The sequence below is a fragment of the Myxine glutinosa genome, chromosome 5 (assembly GCF_964187855.1).
Source record: "Myxine glutinosa chromosome 5, kmMyxGlut1.1, whole genome shotgun sequence".
NCBI classification, from domain to species: domain Eukaryota; kingdom Metazoa; phylum Chordata; class Myxini; order Myxiniformes; family Myxinidae; genus Myxine; species Myxine glutinosa.
The window spans coordinates 69,347,141-69,359,711 of record NC_136265.1 but is presented as its reverse complement, the minus strand read 5'-3'; the positions used below and the strand labels follow the sequence as shown (position 1 = coordinate 69,359,711).

Genomic DNA, 12,571 nt, shown 5'->3' with positions numbered 1-12,571 from the left:
GACACTTGTGTATAGCTGCCGATTAACTGACGACGAGGAACTGGTGGAAGCAATCAACCCATGGCTGATGGGGCAATCTGAAAATTTACATTTTACTGGCATAGACCAATTGAACGACAAATGGAAGAAGAACATTGAAGTCAAGGCGGAACACATTGTAAAGAAAAAAAAAAGTTGTGCAGGTCTCTTGGATCGTGGGCAAGTCTCTTGGAACATCGAGCGTACCTTCAGTGAAGATTGAGCATTGCTCCAATGGTATCAAAGTTCTGGTCTGAAAGGTGACATAGAAGCCTTAATTGTCTTGGAAGAAATCTTCTTAAATTAATTAATTATTCTTAATTAATTCTATTTAATTAATTATTTATTAATTACTCTTAATTGGCTTTTTAGCTCTTACACGAGCCTCGACTGAGTACACCAAAAAACACAGAGTAACTACCAATGGGACGTTTGGAAAGTGGCTCTTGCAGTAACTGAGAATGTAAATTGACACAACGGAGTTCCGCAGTATATGCAATGGGACGTCTGTGAGCATGTGGCAAGAACAGAACCATTAAGTTCAATCATCATACTAAAATACGCAATTTGGCATCTGTCTGTCTGTCTGTCTGATGATTTTTTGACCACGATACATTCCGTCGATACTTATCCAATCTCAACCAAACTTGACAGGAAAACTAAGGGTTACACAATGAAGGTTGTAGCACATTCATTTGCCCCCCCCTCCCCAAGGGGGTTTTCTCCCCCAAGTGGGTTTTTCTGCCAGTGACGTCAATGGGGATGTGGTGTTGAGGTGTATATCCATGTTAAGTTAGCTTTATCGTGGCGTTTTTCCAAAGCCGCCTATAATAACAAAATTAATGATAATAGCATATTATTATTGTTCTTACAAAACAATATTAATACTAATAATATCTCACCTTCCCAAGGAGGTTTTCTTCTCCAAGCGGGTTTTCCCCGCCATTGCCGCCAATGGGGATGCGTGTTGAGGTGTATATCAATGTTAAGTTAGCTTTATCGTGGCGTTTTTCCAAGGACGCTTCCAATAACAAACCCAATGATAATAGTATAATATTAATGTTATTACAAAACAATATTAATAGTAATAATATCCACCTCCCCAAGGGTTTTTTTTTTTCCTCCTTGAACAAATGCTGTGATAACGTGTAGAAACAGCTTATCATTTTGTTGGAGTAATCGTCTTGACCAGAAGTAAAAATATTATAAACCACAAACACATATGATCACCTTTTAAGACAGTCGCTAATGCTGCTAAACACTAAAGTGAAATAAATTTGGAGGAATCCGCACGTCTATGCTAATCACGTCAACGAACACACCTGAGCATAGATCTACTGTAGTCTATATACCTCACAACGGTTAATAACACCACCCTTCCTGCCGCTTCCGTGGAGTTCTTCCAAGGAGTTTTGTGATTTGCGATATTGCCCGCCGACTCTCCCTCCCGACACCCTCAAGGAAGTAAATTTTACTATCGGGAATTTAGAATGGTGAGGCACGTTCTGATCCTTTCAATGACCTGATCTAACATGTTACGGTATAATACCATGCCTGTTCTGATCCTTTCAATGGCCTGATCTGACATGTTATAATGTCATGCATGTTCTGATCTGATATGTTACAATGTCATGCACGGTCTGATCCTTTCAATGACCTGATCTAACATGTTATAATGTCAGGTACGGTCTTGATCCTTTGAATGAGCTGATCTAACATGTTATATTGTCATGCACAGTCTGATGCTTTCAATAACCTAATCTAACATAGGTAATAGTCATAATAATTGTCAATAATAATAAAGATAATAACATGACTCCTACTGCTGCACACGATCACTACACCAACTCCACAAAACAACACGATTACTACACAAACTCCACACAACAACACGATTACCACACCAATTCCACACAACAACACGATTACTACACCTTGTGATTACTACACCAGTAAATCCAAAGTCAGTATCAAGGATAAGAAGAAGTAACAGAACCTTGTGATAGATGCAGGTCTCTCATCTGAGCAGAACATTGCAGTGAAAGAGACTAAAAATCTGTCAAAAGTCCCGGAGAGTGAAATAAAGCATACGTGCGACATGCACACTGTCGCGGTACTAGTGTTTATCAGTTATCGGTGTAACGGGAATGGTGAAAAAGACCATCTGCATGGATAACGGGAATGGTGAAAAAGACCATCTACATGGATAACGGGAATGGTGAAAAAGACCATCTACATGGATAACGGAAATGGTGAAAAAGACCATCTACATGGATAACGGAAATGGTGTAAAACACCATCTACATGGATAATGGGAATGGTGAGAAAGACCATCTACATGGATAACGGAAATGGTGAAAAAAACCATCTACATGGATAACGGGAATGGTGAGAAAGACGATCTACATGGATAACGGGAATGGTGAAAAAAACCATCTACATGGATAACGGCAATGGTGAGAAAGACCATCTACATGGATAACGGGACTGGTAAAAAAAGACCATCTACATGGATAACGGGAATGGTGAGAAAGACCATCCACATGGATAACGGGAATGGTAAAAAAAGACCATCTACATGGATAACGGGAATGGTGAAAAAGACCATCTACATGGATAACGGAAATGGTGAAAAAAACCATCTACATGGATAACGGGAATGGTGAGAAAGACCATCTACATGGATAACGGGAATGGTAAAAAAAAGACCATCTACATGGATAACGGGAATGGTGAGAAAGACCATCCACATGGATAACGGGAATGGTAAAAAAAGACCATCTACATGGATAACGGGAATGGTGAAAAAGACCATCTACATGGATAACGGGAATGGTAAAAAAAAGACCATCTACATGGATAATGGGAATGGTGAGAAAGACCATCTACATGGATAACGGAAATGGTGAAAAAAACCATCTACATGGATAACGGGAATGGTGAGAAAGACCATCTACATGGATAACGGGAATGGTAAAAAAAGACCATCTACATGGATAACGGGAATGGTGAGAAAGACCATCCACATGGATAACGGGAATGGTAAAAAAAGACCATCTACATGGATAACGGGAATGGTGAAAAAGACCATCTACATAGATAACGGCAATGGTGAGAAAGACCATCTACATGGATAACGGGAATGGTGAGAAAGACCATCTATATGGATAACGGAAATGGTGAGAAAGACCATCGACATGGATAACGGAAATGGTGAGAAAGACCATCGACATGGATAATGGGAATGGTCAAAAAGACCATCTACATGGATAACGGGAATGGTGAAAAAGACCATCTACATGGATAATGGGAATGGTCAACGGCAATCAACTGCTGAAGATTGTGGTTTACTTTTGTGGTTAGGGAATCACTTCGAACAACAGTATTTCCCCATGTGAGCGAGGGTCTTGTACAAAGTGAAGACGAAGCTCACGAATGAAACATGCTGGTGGTCCCAAGTACGGTAGGAATAATGGCAATGCTGCATTGTGGTGGTAGAGCGCACCTTACAGAGACACTGCCCAGTGAAAGGATCACAGTACGTCTGCATCACTCCGGGGCGATGGCACGAGCATGGAACGCAGTTCGGGAAACCGTGGAATCCGGGAAGGCATCGATCACAGCGCCGTCCATCGACATTCACTTTGCACCTGCATGTGATCCGAACAACTCAAAATGCACATCATGCCGTGTATATGTAGGTGTAATTCTGTTTAACATCATGACACATGCAATGAGATAAGAAATACATGTCGAACATGAAGCCCTGTGCATAGGACACATTTCTCCTTAACAAGTTCGATTCATCAACATCGTTCACATAGCCAGGGGAGGGGGGGGGGGGGGGGGGGGGAGGAAGTTTGAGAGTTCTGGAAGATTGATTTATTCTCACGCTCATCTGCTCCTTTAACCTCACTCTCATCTGTTCCTTTACACTCACACTCATCTGCTCCTTTAACCTCACGCTCATCTGCTCCTTTAACCTCACGCTCATCTGTTCCTTTACACTCACACTCACCTGCTCCTTTAACCTCACGCTCATCTGCTCCTTTAACCTCACTCTCATCTGTTCCTTTACACTCACACTCATCTGCTCCTTTAACCTCACGCTCATCTGCTCCTTTAACCTCACGCTCATCTGCTCCTTTAACCTCACGCTCATCTGCTCCTTTAACCTCACGCTCATCTGCTCCTTTAACCTCACGCTCATCTGCTCCTTTAACCTCATGCTCATCTGCTCCTTTAACCTCATGCTCATCTGCTCCATTAACCTCATGCTCATCTGCTCCTTTAACCTCATGCTCATCTGCTCCTTTAACCTCATGCTCATCTGCTCCATTAACCTCATGCTCATCTGCTCCATTAACCTCATGCTCATCTGCTCCTTTAACCTCAGGCTCATCTGCTCCTTTAACCTCACGCTCATCTGTTCTTTTACACTCACATTCATATGCTCCTTTAACCTCACTCTCATCTGTTCTTTTACACTCACATTCATCTGCTCCTTTAACCTCACGCTCATCTGCTCCTTTAACCTCACGCTCATCTGCTCCTTTAACCTCACGCTCATCTGCTCCTTTAACCTCATGCTCATCTGCTCCTTTAACCTCATGCTCATCTGCTCCTTTAACCTCATGCTCATCTTCTCCTTTAACCTCAAGCTCATCTGCTCTGTTAACCTCACGCTCATCTGCTCCTTTAACCTCATGCTCATCTGCTCCTTTAACCTCATGCTCATCTGCTCCTTTAACCTCATGCTCATCTGCTCCTTTAACCTCATGCTCATCTGCTCCTTTAACCTCATGCTCATCTGCTCCTTTAACCTCACGCTCATCTGCTCCTTTAATTTCATGCTCATATGCTCCTTTAACCTCATGCTCATCTGCTCCTTTAACCTCATCCTCATCTGCTCCTTTTACCTCATGCTCATCTGCTCCTTGAACCCAATGCTCATCTGCTCCTTTAACCTCACACTCATCTGCTCCTTTAACCTCACGCTCATCTGTTCTGTTAACCTCACACTAATCTGCTCCATTAGCCTCACGCTCATCTACTCCATTAACCTCATGCTCATCTGCTCCTTTAACCTCATGCTCATCTGCTCTGTTAACCTCACACTCATCTGCTCCTTTAACCTCACGCTCATCTGCTCCTTTAACCTCATGCTCATCTGCTCTGTTAACCTCACGCTCATCTGCTCTGTTAACCCCACGCTCATCTTCTACTTTAACCTCATGCTCATCTGCTCCTTTAACCTCACGCTCATCTGCTCCTTTAACCTCATGCTCATCTGCTCCTTTAACCTCACACTCATCTGCTCCTTTAACCTCACGCTCATCTGCTCCTTTAACCTCACGCTCATCTGCTCCTTTAACCTCACACTCATTTTCTGCTTTAACCTCACGCTCATCTGCTCCTTTAACCTCACACTCATTTTCTCCTTTAACCTCATGCTCATCTGCTCCATTAACCTCGTGCTCATCTGCTCATTTAACCTCACGCTCATCTGCTCCTTGAACCTCATGCTCATCTGCTCCTTTAACCTCATGCTCATCTGCTCCTTTAACTTCACACTCATCTGCTCCTTTAACCTCACGCTCATCAGTTCCTTTATATGACCAACCAATGGTTGCACATTAAAGAAAAAAAAAATCAACCCCCAACAAGAACTACAAGAACAATAACAAGAACATCAACCACGCACAGGTCTTGTCGACCTGCAACACGTTGCAGGTAAAAATGCTATGTGACAGAGTAGAAATCAAAACAAGTGCAATTAGGTAGGCCAGGGGCCATTGAGACCCAATAAGCAACCCCTCCCCCCCACCCCCCCCCACTCTCCACCAGACAATTTTTCATGGGTATCAAATTGTTCACTAGGATCGCCTGAATGGAAACGACAAATGTCACAAGAAAAATAACTCATTTGCACTTTATCAAATTGAACCGTTTCCATGGCAATCAATCAAAAATTGATCTATTGCACCTCACTCAATAAATCAGCATACGTTTAATTCTTAAAGATAGAATAACAAACCTGGTACACCAAAGTAGAGCTTATGTATTTCTCCCTTTAATCCCTAATGTCAGCTTTTTAATTAGCTCATTTGCAAAATCATTCATTTTCATTAAAAATGCTTTAAAATGAATATTCATTGCAATGACCTTTGACCTCTTGATGCCAAAATCTAATCAGTTAATCTTTGCATCATAATATATACTTATCCAGGTTTGGTCCAAATTCCATCAGTGAGTGGTTCACAAGTTAGCTCGGTAACAGAATTTTTACGGACGGGACCACCGACCTTTGACCTCTCGACTCCATAATCGAATCAGTATATTTTTGCATCATAATCGATACCTGTATCAAGTTTGACTTAGGTCCCTTCAGCTGTTCTTCAGTTATGACGGTTAACGAAAACCAATCACGGACGGATGGACGGACAGCCGGACAAACGACCCGAAAACGTAACACATAACGCACAACGAGGTATGCTCGATTTACTGACCCAAGTGTATTTCAGTATTGATCACTTTGCCTTCAGTATTGATCAGATCAATACTGATCAGGTTCAATTTTCGATACATTTCCATGGAAACGGAAATGAGTTATTGTTTCTGGGAGCATTTTTTTCTTCTTTTTTTTAATTTAATTTTTTTCCGGGAATTTGCACAATACATTGTGACGCAATAATAATCACAATGCATTCATTTGGAACGTGCATAGGTCAAGGTTCAAACAGAGAGCTCACCTGCACTGGCCCGTTTCTACGTCACAAGGTCCTGCCGAGGGCCCGACAAGACCCAGCGGTTCACACTTGCAGCGCTGACAGCCAACCAGCGGATGGCACGCAAACGCGTTCGGCTCACAGCGGGTGCACTCCGGCGTGATTGTGTGAGGGGGGCAGATGCATTCACCCGTCACCTCGTCACACAAGCGGCTGCCACACTTGCAAGCTACACATGAACAGAACATAATCAGTAAAATTACACTCATTGGCTAAACCGGATGTGATGATGGTGCAAGGGGAAAGAAAGTGACATGGAATTCCAAATAGACGAATCAACAAAACAAAAAATGTAAAGTTGAACTTGTAATTGGAGTTTAATTGCACAACGTGAAAAGCAAAATTTACACTTTATTTCTGTTATGAAATCACAGTCTGTTTGGAAAAAAAACAACACCGATAGTCTAACAATGGCGTAACCGGGCTTGGATTTGCTGAGTGGAGGATCTGCTGTCCCCTTGTCATGTGATCAGATCCTCAGCTCTGATTGGTGGACGTTTGTGAGGGGCATACATACATACATACATACACAATTTTTTTTTTCTCTACCAATTTGTCCTTAGATCACGCTCAATAAATTTAATACTGATCAGATCAAGCGCTCGACTTGTCGATTTATGACGTCATAATGAAGGCACCTATGACATCATCATTAACATCTGTTATTCCCCATGGGGAGTACTTTACAATGAGCCATGTCTCAATTATTTCCTTGGAGCGGTTTTGGAGATATAAAGGTGCAAAGTTTTTCGGTTTTTCCAAGATTGGGCCCATACCACGTGACCTATGATATCATAATTATCATTTAAAATGTATACAGGAGGAGGAGCACCAAAAACACAACAACAACCAATGGTGAAAATTGTTGCAGAGTTGCAGAGTTGTAGAACAGTTGCAGAGAAAACGAATTTTAAAGGAAATAAATCCACAAAATGCAGTGGAAGGGACATGCATACATAGACACATACATACATACGTACATACATACATACATACATACATACATACATACACCGGAAGGACGGACAGACAAATGCTGTTCTAGATGTCATTGCCCTACGGGCAAAGACGAAAAACATTTGGAGCACTTATCGGTACAAAGAGTGGAGTTCTACCAACTTGCATTATTTGGACAATCTTCTTACATAAAATGAATAGACTATCCCGGAAGACAAAGCCAATGGAGTCGTAACACAATTACAAAGCTATGGATGCTGCCATCGTCAAACATCACGCTGATCTCACATCTCCAACCAACCAACTGGGAGCGTCTGTAGTTAACACCTTAACAATGATCACATGACAAGCCATCAAAGGACACCCATTTCAATGTGATGCGTATATAGGGATAAATGAATGCAGAACCAGTCATACAGCTGAGTAACCATCGGAAGACAAAGAGACAGGTACATGAGGTGAAAGGTGAAATGTTGTGGTAGGTTTGATGAAGTTATGACCATTAAAAGAAGAGGAAGGCAAGAACTCACGTGTGCAGTAAGGAAAGCCGTAATATCCAGTGGCGCAGCGCGTACACTGTCGCCCGATGATGTTGGCTCTGCACCTGCACTCCCCGCTCAAGATGTGGCAGGAGGGGCTTAGAGATCCAGCCTCGTGGCAACCACATGGAACGGCCCCATTGTGGTGGTGCGCGGCGATGGAGCGGGCAGCAGTTTTGCAGAATGCTGGTAGTGCATCTAGACTGGAAGTAAACAGTACCTTTTCAGGCGAACCCTGCCCTACCTTCATTCTCCAACAGGACCTGTGCCCACCACATGGTGAAGTCTCATGCAAACCGACACAGATCTCATAGTGTTGTTTCTTTGCAAATGACAAATATTGTGGACTGGCAGGATGGCAAAGATCCCACAGTGCCCTTCGCGAAGAGTGGGCGAGATATCGCCCACACCCCGACCAAACTCCAAATTTCTGCCCAAACATAGAATAGGGCACTGCATCACTGCATCAGCAGCACAGTCACACCCTCAGCAAAATGATGCGACACCACAGCCTTGCACATGAAAGAAGAACAAATAATAAAGAAATCTACAATCATATAAAATGAACAACTGTACATGAAGATGTTAGGCCGTGACAACTGCAACATTCTCAGTCAACTATTCAGATCTGTTGCAATTAGCTATTCTAATTTTAAAAAAGGTGATTCATGTCACTCTGGTTCATTTAAGACCCTAATAAATAGGCCAGGGTGGGCTGACGGCCATCTCTCAAGGTCGTAGTTCTAGTTCAAACTTCTGCTGATTTGGGGGAACACCCCTGGAAGGCTCCTGATCCCCTTGAAGCCCGCCTGATCCGAAATCGTAAAATCGAAGATGGTGCGATCCTGCAGACCATCAAGTAGAAGGGCTCGATCGGGTTTCAGAGCAATCGGTTGGTAAATAAGAGCCGAGTAGGGAACCGAAGTTCGGAGGGTAGCCCCCTGGAATACCCCGCGATCCGAAATCGAAAAATCGAAGCCGAAGCGATTGTGCGAGCTACCGTCTTGCATTCATGTGTCAACTTTCAGAACAATCAGCCAGGTAATAAGGGAGGAGTAGCAAAAATAGCAAAACGTTAACGGACGGACGGACAGACATCCGGACATCATGACCCATTTTATAAGTTCATCTCTTCCAGATTAGAGATGAGATGACGTAATAATAATGACCCGGAGACACGGTGAAGGATTTACCTTCGAAGACTAATCAGGAGGTCATCTTCCTTCGCGTCGGTTTATAAAAGTTGCCTTTGAAGTTGGTATCGACTATGGTGGTACTTGTTACTTGGTAGGGTGTTGTTGTGTTGGTAGCTTGTGGGTGCTGGTGACCTAGAACAGTTGATTATAGACCTAGAACAGTCAATTGTAGACCTAGAACAGTCGATTATAGACCGAGAACATTTTAGTATAGACCTAGAACAGTCGACTATAGACATAGAACAGTGGATTATAGACCTAGAACAGTGGATTATAGACTGAGAACAGTCGATTATAGACCTAGAATAGTTTATCATAGACCTAAAACAGGCGATTATAGACATAGAACAGTCGATTATAGACCTAGAACAGTCGATTATAGACCTAGAACAGTAGATTATAGACATAGAACAGTCAATTATAGACCTAGAACAGTCGATTATAGACCTAGAACAGTTTATTATAGACCGAGAACAGTTGATTATAGACCTACAACAGTTGATTATCGACCTAGAACAGTTGATGTCTGGCAAGTTGAACTGTTGTGGTGACATCTTGGATAGCGCTGTAAAGTTTGTCTGAGCAGGCTTTGTCTGATCTAGGTGGTCGATTAACACTCCGTAAAATGATAGACTCGTGTTTCTTGGTGTTCAGCACACCAAACAGAGCATCGGAATTGTCTGCAGTGTGAAGGAGTTTATTCTCAAGTCTCTGAAAACGTCTCTCAAATTAACTTTAACCTTTGGGTCAAGACTCTGTTAGGAGACAATGATGCAGTTGGCAGACCGATCGGGCTTTGGAATGGGACACTATGAGCACTTGTCTTCAAAATATGTGAATCCAATTCCAGGTCACAGTTGATAATCGTGGACTTGAAAAGGCTTGACGTGAAATGTGCAAGACCGCAACCTGAGCAGTACCTGGAGACAGTGTGGCAAAGGTAGGAGTCCACAACCACTGCTCACCGGAATTTCTGGATTCAGAATGCCGGAGCTATCAACTGCATCTCCCTATTCCAGATTTCCATCCTAGAAAATTCTCCAGCCAAGCTAAGCCCAGAGTTTGAAAGCAGAGAGCACCAATTAATTTTTCTGTAAGACCAATGACATTGAGAAACATTAGAATAATCCCAAAGTGATAGCAGGGACAACTATAACGGCACTCGGTAGAGCGCATACCTCCGCCAGGCTAAACAGTTTATTTTTTGTATCCCACTGATAGGCCGGATCTGGATTCAGACCTGAACCAAAATCTAATCGGCTTGTTCTCGTCATCCAACCAACTCGTCTACCAAGTTTAGTCAAAAGTAATCCATAACTTTTGTAAATATCATGTTATAATCGCTTTTCAACCGATCTCTCAATCGTGAAGAATCACTTAAAAATTAAATAATTATCGCATCGGAATCCCTATTCAGATCTTTACCAAAATCGAATCAATTCATCCTTGTCACACACACAACATGTCCATCACGTTTCGTCCAAATCCATCCACAACTTTTTGAGATATCCTGCTATGTATCGTTTTTGGCCCTATCTTCCAATGGTGAAGAATCACTTAAAAATTCTAGTAGCCGGATCCGAATCCGGATCTTCACCAAAAGCAAATCATTTTGTCCTTGTCACATACACATTACACAACCTCTCTGCCAAAAATTTTGTCCGAATCCGTCCACAATTTTTGAGATATCTTGTTCTCAAACAAACAAACAGACAAACAAGCGGACAAACAGACAGGGGTTAACACATAACCTCCATTCACCTTCGGTGGCAGAGGTAATGCTATAACAACCACTTAGCGGGGTCACACAATGTGCCAGTGACAGTCAGTCCCACAGAAAATTTGATAAATGTCCCTCTAGTCAGGTTTGTTATGTAATTTCGTTCTTTTTTTGTGGAGATTAGCAAAACTATACATTTTTGGAAAGCTGATAGCACCAGGAATCCGAAAAACCATGTTTCCATTTGCGCAAATTTTTCTTTGGCGGCCATATTGGATTTTCAAAATGGCCACCATCGGAAACCTATTTTTCGCGATATCTCAACATCCGAACCACCTAGAGTGCTGATTCCAACACCTATACCCACATTTTTGGGGATGAGGAATCACATGAAGCCATCTAAAATAATCTACACCTACCCTGGGATACCAGGTGGCAGCCTACAGCGGATTTTCAAGATGGCCACTTTCAGGAAACATGTTTTTTTCTGAATATGTATACCACATTGAGTGATGTTTCGCTACATTGTGGCACACGGATCATAATTATGAAACCACATCCCTCATATATCCTAAACAGGTGATTTATGTATTCAAGAGGTAAGTATATAGAGATGAGGCTATACAATCCATAATTATACATGTAATAATTACTTTTATTTGAACATAGAATATTTCCCATAGATGAAATTTTATCTTTGTCAACATTCATCAACATTTTGTCCTCATAGGTTTTCAAATGTCCTCATCACTGTCGTCAGAGCAGAGAACAGGTTGACAGTCATCGTCGTTTTCACATTCGGAGCTGCACAAACACAAGTCTGTGCATGCCAAGTCATTGGCACGGCACGAACACCGTCTCGATGAGCAGTCTCCTTTGCACTGACATCTGACCATCTCAAGTATTGCTTTCGGTGCTGGTGGTACATCTGTCATTAGTGGTTTCAATTCCCCATCGTTGTCCTTGAAGTAGCCATGTTGCTGTGGATCCAGGAACACTTGATGTGCGATAGTAGCCTGAGCCCATACCCTTGCCTGAAGATGTACACGATCAACATGCTGATTTAGAGCCCCTAGCGTTGGAGGTAACTTGTGACTTTCAGTCATGTGTTTACAGAAGAGGTACCAGCGCAACTCCGGAATGCTGTTGATACATATTCCCTTTGGTACGTACACTGCACATACAAATCTTGCCAAGTTGGACATCTGATCTGCGGTCACATCTGCAGCATCACCGAGCATTCTCATGGCCTGTATCACGTCACTATCGGCTCTGACGAAAGCTTCAAACCATGTTGTTTTGCCTATTCGCGAAAACCGTCCAGTATTGTCTGCTCCTGTGAATGTGTGGAAT

At 42.5% G+C, this 12,571-nt stretch overlaps 1 protein-coding gene across 2 annotated transcripts in view; it reads right to left on the bottom strand.

Moving 5' to 3' along the window:
* The window catches only part of LAMA5 (laminin subunit alpha 5), a 347,753-nt gene that overhangs the window by 176,106 nt on the left and 159,076 nt on the right, over nucleotides 1-12,571 (bottom strand). For both annotated transcript variants that reach the window (XM_078778157.1, XM_078778158.1), the window contains 3 exons: nucleotides 8,294-8,505; nucleotides 6,771-6,975; nucleotides 3,524-3,668 (listed from right to left, as the gene is read on the bottom strand). In XM_078778157.1, coding sequence (XP_078634283.1) covers nucleotides 3,524-3,668; nucleotides 6,771-6,975; nucleotides 8,294-8,505 — 562 coding nt within the window. The remainder of the gene's footprint in view (nucleotides 1-3,523; nucleotides 3,669-6,770; nucleotides 6,976-8,293; nucleotides 8,506-12,571) is intronic.